The sequence below is a fragment of the Mandrillus leucophaeus genome, unplaced genomic scaffold, assembly GCF_000951045.1.
Source record: "Mandrillus leucophaeus isolate KB7577 unplaced genomic scaffold, Mleu.le_1.0 Scaffold683, whole genome shotgun sequence".
Classification (NCBI taxonomy): Eukaryota; Metazoa; Chordata; class Mammalia; order Primates; family Cercopithecidae; genus Mandrillus; species Mandrillus leucophaeus.
Genome location: NW_012107397.1, coordinates 64,111 through 81,598, shown reverse-complemented (window position 1 = coordinate 81,598; position 17,488 = coordinate 64,111). Strand labels below are relative to the sequence as shown.

The window sequence follows — 17,488 nt, the reverse complement described above, 5'->3', positions numbered from 1 at the left end:
CCACAGCAAAATCAAATTAGAAATCAAGACAAATAAATTCACTGAAAACCATACAATTACATGGAAATTGAATAACTGCTCCTGAACGACTTTTGAGTAAATAATGAAATTAAGGCAGAAATCAAGAAGTTCTTTGAAACTAATCAGAATAAAGATACAACATACCAGAATCTCTGGGACACAGCTAAGGCAATGTTAAGAAGGAAATTTATAGCACTAAATTCCCACATCAAAAAGTTAGAAAGATTTTAAGTTAAAAACCTAATTATCACAAGTAAAAGAAAGAAAGAACCAGGAGCAAACAAATCATAAGCATGCAAAAGACAAGAAATAACCAAAATCAGGGCTGAACTGAAGGAGATTTAGACACAAAAAAACATTTCAAAGATCAACAAATCCAGGAGCTGGTTTTCTGAGAATATTAATAAAACAGACCATTAGCTAGACTAATAGAGACAAAAACATAGAAGATTCAAATAAACACAATCAGAAGTGACAAGGAGGATATTACCACTGACCCTACAGAAATACAAACAACCATCAGAGAATATTATGAACACCTCTATGCTCATAAAGTAGAAAATCTAGAAGAAATGGATAAATTCCTGGATACATACAACCTCCTAAGACTTAACTAGGAAGAAATTGAATCCAAGAACAGACCAATAGTGAGTTCTGAAATTTAATCAGTAATAAAAAGCCTACCAACCAAAAAAACGCAAAAAACAAAAAAACCCAGAACCAGAGAGATTTACAGCTGAATTCTACCAGATGTACGAAGAAGAACTAGTATCATTCCTACTGAAACTATTCAAAAAAAAAAAAAAAGAAAAGGAGGGAATCCTCCCTAATTTATTCTATGAGGTCAACATCATCCTGATACCAAAACCTGGCAGAGATACAACAAAAAAAGAAAATTTCAGGTCAATATCTTTGCTGAACATCAATGCAAAAGTTCTCCACAAACTACTAGCAAACCAAATCCAGGAGCACATCAAAAAGCTTATCTACCATGATCAAAACGGCTTTATCCTTGGGATGTAAGGTTGGTTTAACAAACACAAATCAATGATGTGATTCATCACATAAACAGAACTGAAGACAAAAACCATATGATTATATCAATAGATGCAGAAAAGGCCTTCAATAAAATTCAACACTCCTTTCATGTTAAAAACTCTCAATAAAGTAAGTATTGAAGGAACATACCTCAAAATAACAAGAGCCATCTATGACAAACCCACAGCCAACATCATAATGAATAGGCAAAAGCTGGACACATTCTTCCGGAAAAGCAGCACAACACAAGGATGCTCACTCTCTCCACTCCTATTCAACACAGCATTGGAAGTCCTGGCCAGGGCAATCAGGCAAGAGAAAGAAATAAAGTGCATCCAAATAGGAAGAGAGGAAGTCAAATGATCCTGCTTTGCAGACTACATGATCCTGTATCTAGAAAACTCCATAGTCTCAGCCCAAAAGCTCCTTAAGCTGATAATGTCAGCAAAGTCTCAGGATACAAAATCAATGTGTAAATATCACCAGCATTCCTACACACCAAAAACAGTCAAGCTGAGGGCCAAATCAGGAGGGAAATCCCATTCACAATAGCCACAAAAAAAAAAAAAAAAATAAAGTACCTCGGGAGGCTGAGGCAGGAGAATGGTGTGAACCCGGGAGGCAGAGCTTGCAGTGAGCCGATGTTGCGCCACTGCACTCCAGCCTGGGCAACAGAGCGAGACTCCATCTCTAAATAAATAAATAAATAAATAAGCATCTAGGAATACACCTAACCACGGAGGTTCAAGTTCTCTACAAGGAGAATGACAAAACACTGCTCAAAGAAATCAGAGATGAAATAAAGGAAAAACATTACACACTCATGAGTAGGAAGAATCAATATTGTTATAATGGCCCTACTGCCCAAAGCAGTTTATAGATTCAATGCTATTCCTATTAAAGTACCATTGACATTCTTCACAGAACTAGAAGAAACTATTTTAAAACTCAAATGGAAGTCAAAAGAGCCCAAATACACAAGGAAATCCTAAACAAAAAGAACAAATATCGAGGTATCACACTACCCAACTTCAAACAATAATACAGGGCTACAGTAACCAAAACAGCATGGGACTGATACAAACACAGACACGTAGACCAATGGAACATAATACAGAACTCAGAAATAAGACTGCATACCTACAGGTATCTGATCTTCAACAAACCTGACAAAAACAAACAATGACGAAAGGATTCCCTATTCAATAGATGGTACTGGGATAACTGGCTAATCATATGCAAAAGATTGAAACTGGACCCCTTCCTTATACTATATACAAAAATTAAATCACGATGAATTAAAGACTTAAATGTAAAACCCAAAACTATAAAAACCCTGGAAGACAACCTAGGCAATACCATTCTGGACATAGGAATGGACAAAGATTTCATGACAGAGACACCAAAAACAATTGCAACAAAAGCAAAAATTGACAAATGGTATCTAATTAAATGAAAGAGCTTCTGCCCAGCAAAGAAAACCATCAACAGAGTGGAAAGACAATCTACAGAATGGGAGAAAATGTTTTCAAACTATGCATGTGACAAAAGTCTAATATCCAGCATCTATAAAGAACTTAAATTCACAAGAAAAAACAACTCTATTAAAAAGTGGGCAAAGGACATGGACAGACACTTCTTAAAAAGACATACATGCAGCCAATATTCATATAAAAAAAACCCTCAACATCACTGATTATTAGAGAAATGCAAAGCAAAACCACAATGAGATACTATCTCATACCAGTCAGAATGGCTATTATTAAAAAGTAAAAAAATAACAGATGCTGGCGAGGTTGTGGAAAAAAAGTAATGCTTATACACTGTTGGTGAGAGTACAAATTAGTTCATTTATTGTGGAAGATAGTGTGGTGATTCTTCAGAGACCTCAAAACAGATATATTGTTTGGCCAAGCAATCCCATTAATAGGTATTTACTCAAAGGAATATAAATCGTTATATCATAAAGACACATGCATGTCTATATTCACTGCAGTGTTATTCACATAGCAAAGCCATGGAATCAACCTAAATGACCATCAATGATAGGCTAAAGAAAATGTGGTACATATATACCATAGAATACTATGCAGCCATACAAAAGAATGAGATCATGTCCTTTGCAGGAACATGGATGGAACTGTAGACCATTATCCTTAGCAAACTAAAGCAGGAACAGGAAACCAAGTATCACATATTCTCTTACAGGTGGGGGCTAAGTGATGAGAACACATGGATGAACAACACACACTGGGGTTTATCTAAGGGTGGAAGGTTGGGAGAGGGAGAAGATAATGAAAAATAACTCATAGGTACTAGGTTTAATATCTGGGTGATGAAATAATCTGTACAATAAACCCCAATGACATCTTTACCTATATATCCTGCACATATGCCCATGAACTTAAAAGTTAAATAAAAAGAAATGTGGGGAAAAAAGTGTGTCTTATAATCAAAGAGATATAAATGTGAATTGGGGAAATTCTGTCCTTTTCCTCCAGAACTTTATCATAAAGCTGCTCAAAATTTCAGAAAATCTATCTCAGAAAAGCATTGCTGCTTATGTCTTTAGTACCTTACACCTATATCAAGTTGCATCAGTAGTTTCATACACTAGTGAGTCTACAGGTATAACCATCTAATTTATCATGCCATAAAGTGTTGGCATGTCAAAGCATTTATATTTTAAAATAGATATTTTAAAAATTACGTTCCTTTTATTTTTCCTTTAAATTACAGCTAAGTTATTATAATGACTTTAAAAAATGTGCATGTTGATATACAATATGAATTTCAAGAAAGGAAAACATGTTATAAAAATAAATGTTATATCTGGCCAGGCCCGGTGGCTCACAGCTGTAATTCCAGCTCTTTGGGAGGCCAAGGCGGATCACCTGAGGTTGGGAGTTCGAGGCCAGCCTGGCCGATATGGTTGAAATCCTGTCTCTACTAAAAAAAAAAAAAAAATTATCCGGGCATGGTGGCAGGCGCCTGTAATCCTAGCTACTTGGGAGACTGAGGTGGGAGAATCGCTTGAAACCAGGAGGTGGATGTTGCAGTGAGCCAAGATCTTGCCATTGCACTCCAGCCTGGCCACGACAGAGTAAGACTCCATCTAAAAATAAAATCAAATAAAAATAAAAGTAAAAAATAAATGTTATATCTGATGAGTTGAGAACTATTAAGGTATTGAAACAGAGAATCATGAATTCTTGTTTCTCTTTAGTAACTGGGCACTTCCTCAACAATTGTCACTAATTTTATGGATGGGGGCAGGCTATAGACTGAATGTCTTTGTCCTCCTCAAATTAATATATTGAAACCTAATCCCCAATGTGAGAGTATTTGGAGATAGGGTCCTCTGGGAGGCAATCAGTGCCCTATAAAAGAGACCTCTGGTTAGAGCCCTATGAGATTAGTGCCATTATAAAAGAAACCCCAGAGAGATCCCTCACTCCTTTTTCCATGTGAGGACACAGCAAAACAAAACAAAACAAAACACAAAAACCAACAAACTATAGTCTAAGAACCAGGATGCAGGCCCTCACCAGACACCAAATCTGCTGGTGCCTTGATCTTGGAATTCCCAGCCTTCAGAACTGTGAGAAGTAAATTACTGTTTACAAGCCACCCACTCTATGGTATTTTGTTACAGCAGCCTGAATGGACTAAGACAGGTAAAGGAAAAGAAGATAAAGAAGAAAGTTCAACATTAAATTGGGATGGTCATGCAGTCTTATTTCTAAGAAGGTGGTTTTTCATGTTATAGGTTGTGTAAGGTTGCAGAATAGTACGGTGAATGAGTGCACAGGCTCTCTAGTCAGATTACCTCGTTCAAATTGTGGCTCCACTACTTGCTGTGTAATCTTCGATAAACCACTTTATTTCTCATTGCCTCAATTCCTTCTGAGGCATAGTGAAGTGGAGGTCATAATATCACCTCACAGGGTCCTTGTAAAAATTAAATGAGATACACATTTAAGCACATAAAAGTATATGTATATAGAAAACACTAAATAAATGTAAGCTATAATGAACCAGAAACTATATCATTCTGAAAAAGAAACTACTGGCCAAAGATGTAACAATAGGGGATATTTCACAAATTTTCCAATCTTTACTGTATACTTTAGTAAAGTCATTCCTGTTAGACTGTATTAATTTATGTTTGAACTTCCAGTAAATCTTTCCTCCTTGCAAATAAAAACTACCTCATGGATTTTCATGGCATTTTCTATCGTTATTTTTCCATAGAATCATAAGTCACTGATGTAGTTTTTTCTGTGTAGTAAGGTTTATTGCCAATTTCCAGTAGAATAGACTTTACTGTGTACAAAATATATATTATTCTAATATGCAAAAAATGTAAAATATAACTCATAGCTACTATTATATATCCACACACCTCAAAATGAAACACAAGGATAGTCACACTATTCATATTGGTAAAATCTTTCAAAATTTTTATTTAAATTTAAATTTTCACTTAAATATCAAGATTCATTAAAACATTCTATGAGACAGTAACTGGGCTATACTATCGTAGATGCTACAGAAGCTGCTATGCAGTCATCATTATCTAGCTGGGATAAAATTGACCTTAATGAAACAACCAATAAAGTTAAAAAGTAGAGGATAAATAACTACGGTCATTTGCTGTATAACATTTTGGTCAAAGATGAACTGCATATACAAGTGTGGGACCATAAAATTATAATACTCTATTTTTACTGTATCGTTCTTATGTTTAGATACAAAAATACTTACCATTATGTTACAAGTGCCTACAGTATTCAGTTCAGCAACATGCTGTTCAGGTTTGTAGCCTAGGAACAATATGATATACTGTTTAGCTTAGATGTGTAGTAGGCTATTGCAGTTAGGTTTGATAGATGTACTATATGATGTTCCCATAATGACAAAACCCCTGTCATTAAGTGAAACATAACTGTACTAAGTTGGATGGTAAAAGTCATAAGGGCTACACAGAAATCAGAAGACTGTCAAAATGGCAAGTAATCAAGGAAGGAGGTAAAGTAATTAAAGTGGGAGGAGGCAGTTTGCCAATTAATATATATGTGACCACGGGCATGTTAACTTCTCTGTGCTCACTGGGTCTTTGTTTATAAAATCTAATGTATTTAAACTGCCTAGTATAATCTACATGAACTGAGTGTTAAAGAATGGCCAGGTGGTTATGAGTGAAAAATGATTCAGGTAACAGAGCTAATAAAAGCTAGAGATAGGAATGCTTTGAGTAGTAGAGATATAAATCTTTAAAAAATTTTGGCACACATAGAAAGAAAAATAAGTTCACATGTAATTTTATATTTTTCTATAAATTTATATAATAGCAAACTTCTTTTTTCCTCCTGCATGGAAAAGTAACTTTCTTTCAGTATTCCCTGCTTCTCTTCAACTTGGCTCAGGTTATAATGGAAAAGAGTTACTCTTTCAACAGTGCAAAGATTCTTTGGAAAAGAAACAGAGCAGTGTCAATAATTCAAAGTCACAAAGTCAATTATAACACATTGTTTACTTGTTTACAAAGATGATACCTCAACAGATTGACTTCACCACACAAATAAAAAAAGAGCGTTTATTAAGACAAAGAGGAAAGAGGGAGAGAAAAATAATTGCTCTCTGTTGTGTGAATCTTGTTTGCTACTTCTTATGGGATAACTGATTAGCTGGCAGGCAGTAAAGAGGTCATTCTGGACACATTGTCCTTGGTAGGCTGACTAGGCATACAAAAAACCCTGCAAGGCAGGCTGTTTCTCTGTATTATCTGCCAGTGACCTTCCATCAGTACTTTATCTTAGTTGAACCAGAGCTACACTCCTTCCCTCGCTAGAAGTCTTAGTATATATGCTGCATTCCTCTAAATCCTTTTTTTCTAAACCTGTACTTCTGAGTCTGTATTTGAAAGTGATCATAATCTGGGGTGCTCAAAATGGAGTTTCTTTTACAAAGAGTTATAATCATAACCGTTTATTCGAATATAAATGTAAGACATTAAACATAAATATGCAAAATTTACATTTCCCTTTGGTCTTGCATTTTTCCAAGGACTAACACCATTATTCTCACTCCAACAAACTAACATATTGTACTGGTAATCACTATCAAATGAATTGTAAGGGCTAACTGACTTGGACAGACAATAACTAACCTTACTTTTAAAGTAAATATTTTAAGAGACAATAGAATAGATGCCCCCGCACATAGCTGATTGTTGCTCCTGTGCTGCAGTGAATTACCACATGAACACATTTTGGCAAAGATTTGTTAGCTTCACGTCTACAGGCATTATGAAGCAGGAAACACTTTTAGATTAAGATTGTAACCTGAGGAAAAGAACATATGCATCAGTTTAGAAATTAAAATCCCCTGAGATATTTCTTTCAGTACCGCTTAAAAGCCTCAATTTGTGCTCCTGTGCCAGTCACCTCTACGTAAGGAAAAACATTTTGCTACTCTTTATTAGTTAAAAGTGAAGAGGAAATATTGTCCACTTGCTTTGTAGATGTTGGCCAAATTATATAAACTTTAAAATCTGTAAGACAAATTGAAATATTCCTTTATTATGTCTTGTTAGAAGTTTGCCTTTCAGCTGCTCCTTAATTTTAAAAATAACACTAAACATAGTAACACTTCTCTTTAAAAATCAAACTCTGCTCATCTAAATTCTTTGGTAATAGCCAAGAATCCATACCTTAAAGAAGGAAAACCTGTGAGTTTGTGAATCCACTTTCCTACTCACGAGAAGCCCTATGAACTGACTTGAATAGACAGTAACTAACCTTATTTTAAGAAACAATAGCTTAGGTGCCTTAGAAATTCAGAGGCTTATAAATCCACATTAACACAGTTCTCACATGTTTGAGTCTGGTCTACATCCATTTACGTAAGTAAAACTCCCTTTCCAGATTGATGAAATTCTTTTTGTGACAAGAAGACAAAGGAATACGACGGATTGATAAGCGTAGTCACCGGCGCAGAGTTCTCGCGCGATGTTAGGACGCTACCGCTCTGACATCACCGGTTGCCATGGTAGCACCGCGGCGAGTAAAAGAGGGGTGGCGCTAGACGTTTCGGGCAGAGTGCGGCCGCTGCGGAGGACAAGGAACTCTCCCTCTACCGCCAGTCTGACTTCTACCAAAATGAGCGGCCTGGATGGGGGCAACAAGCTCCCTGTCGCCCAAACCGGCGACCTGGCTGCTCCCGACCATGCCTCAGGAGATCCGGACCTAGACCAGTGCCAAGTGCTCCATGAAGAAACCGAGGCGACACAGGTGATGGCGAACACAGGTGGGGGCAGCCTGGAGACCGCTGCGGAGGGAGGTGCATCCCGGGATCCTGTTGACTGCGGCCCCGCGCTCCGCGTCCCAGTTGCCGGGAGTCGCGGCTGTGTGGCGACCAAAGCCGGGCAGGAGGATGCTCCACCTTCTACGAAAGGTCTGGAAGCAGCCTCTGCCTCCGAGGCTGCTGATAACAGCCAGAAAAATGGCTGTCAGCTTGGAGAGCCCCGTGGCCCTGCTGGGCAGAAGGCTCTAGAAGCCTGTGGCGCAGGGGGGTTGGGGTCTCAGATGATAGCCGGGAAGAAGGCCAAGGAAGTGACGACTAAAAAGTGCGCCATGTCAGCAGCGGTGGAAAAGGAGGGAGAAGCAGGGGCGGTGATGGAGGAAAAGAAGGTAGTGCAGAAGGAAAAAAAGGTGGCAGGAGGGGTGAAAGAGGAGACACGGCCCAGGGCCCCGAAGATCAATAACTGCATGGACTCGCTGGAGGCCATCGATCAAGAGTTGTCAAACGTAAATGCCCAGGCTGACAGGGCCTTCCTTCAGCTTGAGCGCAAGTTTGGCCGCATGCGAAGGCTCCACATGCAGCGCAGAAGTTTCATTATCCAAAATATCCCAGGTTTCTGGGTCACTGCCTTTCGAAACCACCCCCAGCTGTCACCTATGATCAGTGGCCAAGATGAAGACATGCTGAGGTACATGATCAATTTGGAGGTGGAGGAGCTTAAACACCCCAGAGCAGGCTGCAAATTCAAGTTCATCTTTCAGGGCAACCCCTACTTCCGAAATGAGGGGCTCGTCAAGGAATATGAGCGCAGATCCTCTGGGCGAGTGGTGTCTCTTTCCACTCCAATCCGCTGGCACCGAGGCCAAGATCCCCAGGCTCATATCCACAGAAACCGGGAAGGGAACACTATCCCTAGTTTCTTCAACTGGTTTTCAGACCACAGCCTTCTAGAATTCGACAGAATTGCAGAGATTATCAAAGGAGAACTGTGGCCCAATCCCCTACAATACTACCTGATGGGTGAAGGGCCCCGTAGAGGAATTCGAGGCCCACCAAGGCAGCCAGTGGAGAGCGCCAGATCCTTCAGGTTCCAGTCTGGCTAATCTCTGTCCTGTGAGAAGCTTCTGCACAAGTTTCCTTACCACCTCCTCTTGGACCTATGCTTGGCCAACAGCATGCAGTCTTCTGTCTGCTTTCTCTTCATACTGCGGATTATCTTTTCCTTTGGTTCTTCTAAATCTTCAGTAATCAGTTGCAAGATTATTGGCTTACCTGCCCATGCCATTCTTCCTCTGGACCTTCATGCTTTTCTGCATTGTGTTAACATGTTTCAAGTGCATGGCCTTCTACGGCTTCTATGCCAAACATGATACTAAAGATGTACTGTACCATACTGCCTTTCTTTGCATGGCTTGGACCCTGTCTGTGACCGTGGTCTTCTCCCAGTTTAGGTGGTTCTGTACCACAAAGAATCTTGATACATCTTCACAAATAACTGACTGGGCTTCATACTTTATGCTGGCTGTGTACCTGATACCCATGTACTTATGGTAAGCTCTTTAGGTATTACCACTGCAAGACAAAACTGATATCTTAACCCAGCCGTCAACCCAAATTGGACATTCCAGACTGCCACCAACTGGATCCCAGCTGCCTTCCTGGGCTTGTGCCATCCACCCTACTGGTTATCTGGTAGAACAAGCTGGTGGCTGGTGGGTGACTGCTAGGCATGAATGAGGTAATAGATGAAAAGTGTTCTATGATATCACATTGGTGTTCCTGTACCTTTGGTTACTCTACATCATGACCAGCTACTGGTAAGTATGAAGCCTGTGCTATAGCCCAGCCCTACTTGCTCTCACCTTCTGGTTGAACTTTGCTTAGGCCACCATTGTCTGCCTTCAGGAACTATCTGTAGACGTAGCTCCCAGGGAGCTCACAGGAACACCCCCTGCCATCAGGATGGGCAGTCATATGTGGCAGTGCCCAAAGCAAGGCTGGAACGCAGTCCCTTCCAGCTTAGTCTTTCTGATTGCTAGCCAACAAACCATCCTTAATCTGAGCAACTTCTTTAGGCATTTCCTCTTTTCCCCGCCTGCTCCCACTCTGAACATGACAAAGTTGCCAGAGTTGGAGCATTGAGGGAGAGATATTTCTGGAATGTGAGACTTCTTATGCCTCTGTCTCTGTGTCTCTTTCTTTCTCTCCCTCCCCCTTCCCCTCTCCCTCCCATCCCTTCTTTTCTTCCCTTTCATGCTGAAGCAGTTTTAGCTCATGAACAGAAAACAAAACTGGCAAAGCAGACTTTTTGTTTAATTTGCTCTTTCCTTGATTGTGTTCAGAGAGGAAAGGTATGATTAAATGGGTTCCAGATCTCTTATTGCCCTTATTCCTCCACCCCACTTCCTTTAGCAAGGTCTGACAATTTCACAGGGAGACCTATAGGTTGTTTAGTTATAGGCAGTGTTCTTTTAGGCAGGTTTTGACATCTTTATCTTTTACCCTATCCATTCTACCAAAACCTGTGTATTTCTTGAGCTTTTAGTTTGAGAAGCTGGAAAGAGAAGGGCCTCACAGTGATGGGTTCAGGACAGGTCCTGAACAGGATGTGAGTGAAGGCAACCAAAACTTAGCTTCACTCCACTTTTCTAAAGATGGAAATGCTTTTTTAGGCCTTGGACTGCTTGGAAACGACCCAAGGGTAGCATTTTGTAGGTCATTCTTCTCCTTTGTACTACTTTGTTCCTGCCCTGATGTCCCATGTGTCTTCATCCTACTGCCTGGCTTTCTTGGCCCTCATTTCTCAGCTTCTGCATTTCCTTCCCTGCTCCTAACAAATGAAGAAGCAGGCTGCAGCCTGCATTGTGGAAGATCTCCAGCCTCCTTGTAGGGGATAAGGGGAATTTTTCCCTTTCGATTTTGAAGGCTTTGACCTAAGCTCCCTTAGGGTTGAGGAGGTCTGAACACACACAGTGGAGAGGTTAGTCTAGGTTGGGAAACTGAGTAAGTCCAGAGCAGAAATGAGCCTGCTGTGGAGTGGGTTTGGAAAGGTCTACAGGAAAGACCCTGCAGGGTCAGGGGTGGGAGGGTAGGCCCCTGAGGTGCGCCCCAGGGAAGAGGAGCTGGGATTTAAATCGTATGCTTGGAGGAAGATTTTCCTTCAATTTTTCCTAAGTCCTTGAATTCACCAGTAGATTTTTGTAAACAAAACTAAGTCTGGGTGTTTCCTCTCGATTATCCTAGGAGTGACCTTTATATGTGTGGAAGATTAATGGTATATGCTCCTTATGTCACTGTTTTTGAGTAAAATCTATTTCCTTTCTCCGTTTCAGCCTATGACAAAATTGATGTTTACAGGCCTGCTTTTTGCTTATAATTGACAACATGTGCAAAAATACCAAATTTGTGTCCTGTGCAGTATGAAGACTTCAGTGAATATTCATTAATGTATTAGCTTGTTCTGCTCTCTGTTCATATATGGCTCTATTCTTAGAAATATAATTTGAATGTGATCTTTCAGTAGTCTGAATATTTTACAAATTGTTGCTATGTCTTGTGAAAATAACCTCAAAAAGAAAAATATGACTCTGTTGTCTTACTTGATACTTCTTGCCCTAGTAATGTACTTGACATTTATGTTCCTAAGCAGTGTAAGTACTAGTAGAATTTCTCTGTCACACTCAATGATGATTAGTAGTACTTTTGTCTTCTCCCATGTGCTTGAAGGAAAAACAAAGTGTCACTACTGTATTTCTTGTTTTCATCAAAAAATAAAAATAAATAAAAAATTCTGTTGTCTAGGTTAATTTAAGGTTGGGAAATCATTAAAGTTATCAAATGATACCAGTAACTATCATCCTGAAAGTTAAAAAAAAAAAAAAAGCAACAGCCACCAAACCTCCTAAGATTTTTCACTTGAAAAATGGTAAATAGAAGCCCAACTACAACTGCATACTCATGAGCATTATTTTTTCTATATAACCAGTGCAGTTTTTGGTGGTAATTGAAGCACCATATAGTATCACTTAAAATACTGTTTTCAGTGGAAAACTTGTCTATGCAGCATCCTTGTTCATTACATTTATATTAACTGTGCCTTCCGAGGTCTAACTCTCAATAAGCTTAAGATAGACTTTTGGAAGAATTAATTATTGTGTATTCTGAGTGCTACTTACATTATTTTCTTACACCAGTGTGTGGCTTTAAAAAGAATACCAAGAAAACATGAAATAAAATGTCTAGAGACAAATGATATCAGGTATCACTTTAATTACCAGTAATGATAGTTTTGCTGTATAGCAGCAATTACATGAAGTTTTATTGGATAAATACCTCTGCATTCTCTGCAGTAAGGAGGGCTTTATGGATGCTGCAAAATCTGTGAAAATGAATTGCCAAGTATTTGTAGCCATCTAAGCAAAAATTTGACAAAAATGGCCCAAAATTTCTCATTTGAGTTAGAAACTTAATTAAACATACAGTTAAATAGATGTTGACTCCTGGTGCAATTGTTACTTGCAATTTCTTGCTGCAGTATTTTCTTCTAGGGCTGGAGAACTTTAAGTATTAGAGAGCTAGGTTTTCTTTTGCAAGCTCTACATCCATCTTAATCCTAAATTCCCCTAACAATGTTCATCTTACCTTTTCAGTTCAGTGACTGATTTCTGCATTGTCAACCACCTGTTTCAAGCTTTATTATACATTTTCTGTGCCTGTTCTGGATGTAATCAGAAAATGTCTGCTTTAGTCTAACCAATAGCATTCACTCTAATAGGCTGGTGCCACTTATTTGTTACAGATTAGCATGGTTTCTGTTCCGTTTAGTCTAATAAAATTAGTCATTAAGTTACTCAATTAGGCATCTTACAGGTTTCACTTACCAACCAATTGGTTCACTGCCATAGCCCTGCTCCATTTCTTTGTATTGCTTTTTCTTCCATAATTCTAGACCCCAATTATTCTTTATGTGGACCTCCAAACCTGTTAAGAGGTTCTCCCATCCTCTGGTCACCTAAGAAGTATTATCATTTTAGTCTTCTCAGGCGATAATCTCTGTGAGTAGTGGTGACACTGCATAATTTCCTGGTCCTCACACAACATTTCCTTGGGCTTCCATTTCTGGGCATTCAGCACAAGCCAGACACTTATAAAAGGCTTCTCTGACCTTCTTATCAGGCCCTTCTCCCCATTATTCCTGGTGCTGCTGCTTTGTCTCCAGCTAACTCAAGCGTCCTTAAAAGTTTTCGTCATTAACGAACAAAAACTAAAACTCTTATGTGTATTTTTAATTTTTGAGTTCCTGTCCTACAGAATCACAATTTAAGACCTGGATATTTGATCTTGTTTCAGTGACATATTCCCTGGCTTCACAATCTCCTCAAAAGATCTGAGGTATGTCAGGCACTTCGAAGTGCAGTCTCATATTACTTTGATAAACCTTGTAACAAATTTTATTCTTTCCATTTAAATAGTTGAGAAAACAGAGGTCCAGAAAGTGGAAGTAAACTGCCTAAGATGCAAGTCTCACTGCTGAGTTTTCTGATTTCAAGCTAGCGTACCTTCCACACTATAACAGTTATGGTAGTAAATTTGGCATACAAATGTTAAACCCTATTGACATGAGTATTCAGGCCTCAGTTGAAGGTTATGTTTAATCATTCATGAACAGCCTTTGAGAGGAGTACATTTTATCCCTTGATTTAACACAGGATTCCATACAGTTACAGATGAACACATTTGAATTTACTTATGTAATCTTGATGTTTGCTGCACATGAATGAAATTTAACAGTTTGTTCCCTTCATCAAAGGCATTGAACATTTAATGTACCAAAAAGACATTAAATGTTATACTCACGGAATTTAGCTGCTAAGCATTGTAAAGAACTGCTGACATTTCCGTTAAATTAAAAGAATATTTTTTAATTGATTAAAATTGGTGATTGCTTTTAACACATTTAGATAGTAGTTTATTCCTTTTCTTTATTAAACTTTGTTAAGCTTTATTAAACTTTGATCTTTACAAGGAAGTAACATGACCAAAGTACCAAAAAGAGTAAAACAAACTTGTTTTTTGAAAAGTCTGTGAACAGGTACGTGGTTCAAGAAAGTAATTGTCAAGCAGTCTATGTAGTTTTCTAGTTGTCATTGTAAGTAATGACCCAACTTCTCTATAGGCCCAGATATACCATTTCCCACTAAGTTTACTCAAAGATGAGTTTTCATCACTCATTCTCCATTTTGGTTACTTCAGCAACTGAGGGAAATTTACCAAGCAGTCAAGGTGAACATTAACCCAGAATACAAAGAAAGAGTAGGCCTGCTTACTGATGACCTTGGTGTGTGTGGCTTCCAAGAAGAGCAAATTCATTATATGCCTTAGGACTCCTATGATTCTTGGATCTCTATTTTACTCTCCTAGGTAAGTTTTATATTACAGATATTTAATATATTTGGCTAAATTATGAATTACTTAAGAATAGAGACTGTGTCTTCACTTTTAATCCCTCTTATGTCCTAGAATGGCATTATTGCTAAATTGAAGTGTGGTTTTGGGCTGAGAATTTGCCCCAGTCTAGATTCAACATTGGAAGACGTTATGTATCAAGTAATTAAAAGTGTGATTTTGAGGATCAAACCTGAGTTCATGTATTGCTCTCTTAGTAACAGTGTAACGTAGAGCAAGCATTGTATTTAATCACTCTGAATTTCAGTTTTCCCATCTGTACAATTTAATAATTATATACATCTCATATGGTTGCTGTAGAGAGTAAACAAGACAATGTACATGAAGTAGCCTAGCGAGGAGTCAGCACTCATGACCACTATTTTACTATTATTTCTGAGGATAGTTCTAGAGACCAACAAGAGACACCTTTTTGAATTCATTCCATGTGAACTGGACCATGCCCAGGGATTTTCAAGGATGGCCATAAGACCATACTGGGTGAATTACTTGGTATGCTGTCATGGCTTTAACAAAAGCAGTCAAGTGTATTCCAGTCTTGCACCAATCTGGGAACCAACTGTTAGGATAGTCTTCTTGTGCTCAAGAGCCTGAAAAGATGTAAGGGACTGTTACTCCAACACTGAATATTTTAAAAAGCTATCCATGTATTTCTACCATTCAGTCAAGGTTATTATACCTAGAGAGGCAGTTTGATTTTCCACTTTATGCTGATTTGTTATATAAAATAATTATATAAATTTATTTTCATTCAAACCAGTTCACTAAAAGTGTGTGTATTTAAAGTTATTTTTGGATATGAACATTGGTGGGGAAATAATACTTGATTTCAGTTTAGAGTTTAACAAACTCAGTTGATTTTAGATTGCAATTCATGGTTCAGTTGAAGTTTTTACTACCTCAGTATTCCAAATACCAGATTCTGACAAAACGTTTGGTCACTGAGCCATTCAGATCTTTCCTCTGCTGATGTGATGAACAGTGGCCAGCAAAGAAAACCTCCGCTCCCTTAAATCTATTTTTAGGTGTCCATTAGATTATGAATGTCTGCCTGTATGCAAATATTACATGTCTTCTGCCCATTTATACTATTTTTTTGTTTCATATAACTACTTTAATATTTTCTTTTTAATTTTTTTGGTGCCACATTTGGATGATTTTTAATCTTCATATCCAATCAGAAACACTGGCACTTTTTAGAAACAATGAAATACAAATTTAAAAAACCAAATTATAGTCTTGCTAATTATAGAAAAAAACATTCATTAGAAGAAATACTGACTGCTAGAAAGGAAGGAAACTTAGAAATAACTAAACCTCTCCTTTTATAAGATGGAAAAAACTGAAGCCAAATTTGGTGGTAACTTATTCAGGGTCTTTAGGTAGAATGCTAAAGGGGCGCGTAGAACTTCTGACAACCGAATTCTGCCTCCTGAACCCCCGCCACTACTCAGTGGCCCAAAAAGTGCAATTATTTCTTATTTTGGAGTTCTCATTTTTCATATTAACAGTAGTTTATAAGTATTTAAAGATGTATTATTTGCCATTTACAGAATAAACATGGATAAGGAAAAATAGCTTTATTTTTAAAAGAAATCAATTTTCTATTTAAAGCATACACGAGATAGCATCTTTCATGTAGTCCTAAGCTTACTTATGCTCATTGTAATATTCCAGTGACATTCTGGACATAAACTTCAAGTATATCACTATATACTTATTGTTAAATATCAAAGAAAGCTACTGACTGTGAGGGAAAAATTTTAGTAATTTTTTTTTTTTTTTTTACCTACCCTGAGATAACTCATCCCACAGTATATCTGGGATTTAGCTGAACATTTCCAAATTTTAACAAAATTTTTTTCTTTCCAATGCATGCATTGATATGCTCAATTCTCCACTACAATCCAGGTAAAATAATGATAGTGTTTGAAAACCAGATAGTGAAAACCAGTATGTTTTCTAATACTGCCCATGATAGACAGAGTGAAATCACAGCTTAAAGAGTAGCCAGGAACCTATACTGCAAACATTTGGCTTCAAGTATCTTGCAACAAATAGCTACTAATATGACTATACATAGCACATAGAACACCACAGTCGTGGACTGTAGTATGCCTGTAAAACCCCTTAAAGCATTTTTTTCTCAAACTTTTTGTTCATTATTACCCTCCTTCCCAATTACAGAAATTAAATTCAAATTAAATTAAATAGTTTCAACTACAAATTTCTTCCCAATGAGAGAAATTAATACTGAGGAATAAGATTTTGTTGGATAGGGTGATTTTGGAAGTCCTAGGGCATATAAAAAGTAACAATGCTCAGCTATATTTAGTCAGACCAATTAAGCCAAGTCTCTGGAGGATATGTTCTAGGTCGGTGGGTCTCAAACTGTAGTGTAAATTAGAATCACCTGATGGGCTTGTTAAACCACAGATTGGTAGGCCCCACTCTCAGAGCTTCTGATTCAACAGGTTTTGGGTGGGGCCTACAATGTGCATTATCAAGTTCTCAGGTAATGCTCTGCTATTAGTCTATGGATCACACTTTGAGAACCACTGAACTAGGCATATGTGTAAGAGTGACTGTGTGTGGGAGTGTGTGTCCCCAGGTGAATTCTAATCACAAAACTATTGTATAGAAAATATCAATAAGGTTC

General features: G+C 38.0%; 1 protein-coding gene across 2 annotated transcripts; it reads left to right on the top strand.

Annotated features, from left to right (window-relative positions):
- The first annotated feature begins 8,097 nt into the window (after positions 1-8,097).
- Positions 8,098-10,441, top strand: TSPYL4 (TSPY-like 4). 2 transcript variants are annotated; one of them, XM_012002318.1, is made up of 2 exons: positions 8,166-8,381; positions 8,559-10,441. In XM_012002318.1, the coding sequence occupies exons 1-2, from the start codon at positions 8,223-8,225 to the stop codon at positions 9,465-9,467; spliced, it is 1,068 nt and encodes a 355-aa protein (XP_011857708.1). In that variant the 5' UTR covers positions 8,166-8,222; the 3' UTR covers positions 9,468-10,441. The 2 variants fall into 2 exon arrangements, with proteins under 2 accessions (XP_011857707.1, XP_011857708.1); XM_012002317.1 differs by having other exon boundaries at positions 8,098-10,441.
- Positions 10,442-17,488: the final 7,047 nt, after the last annotated feature.

Coding starts and splice junctions, on each gene's coding strand:
- TSPYL4 (XM_012002317.1), top strand. CDS start 8,223: ATGAGCGGCCTGGATGGGGGCAACAAGCTCCCTGTCGCCCAAACCGGC.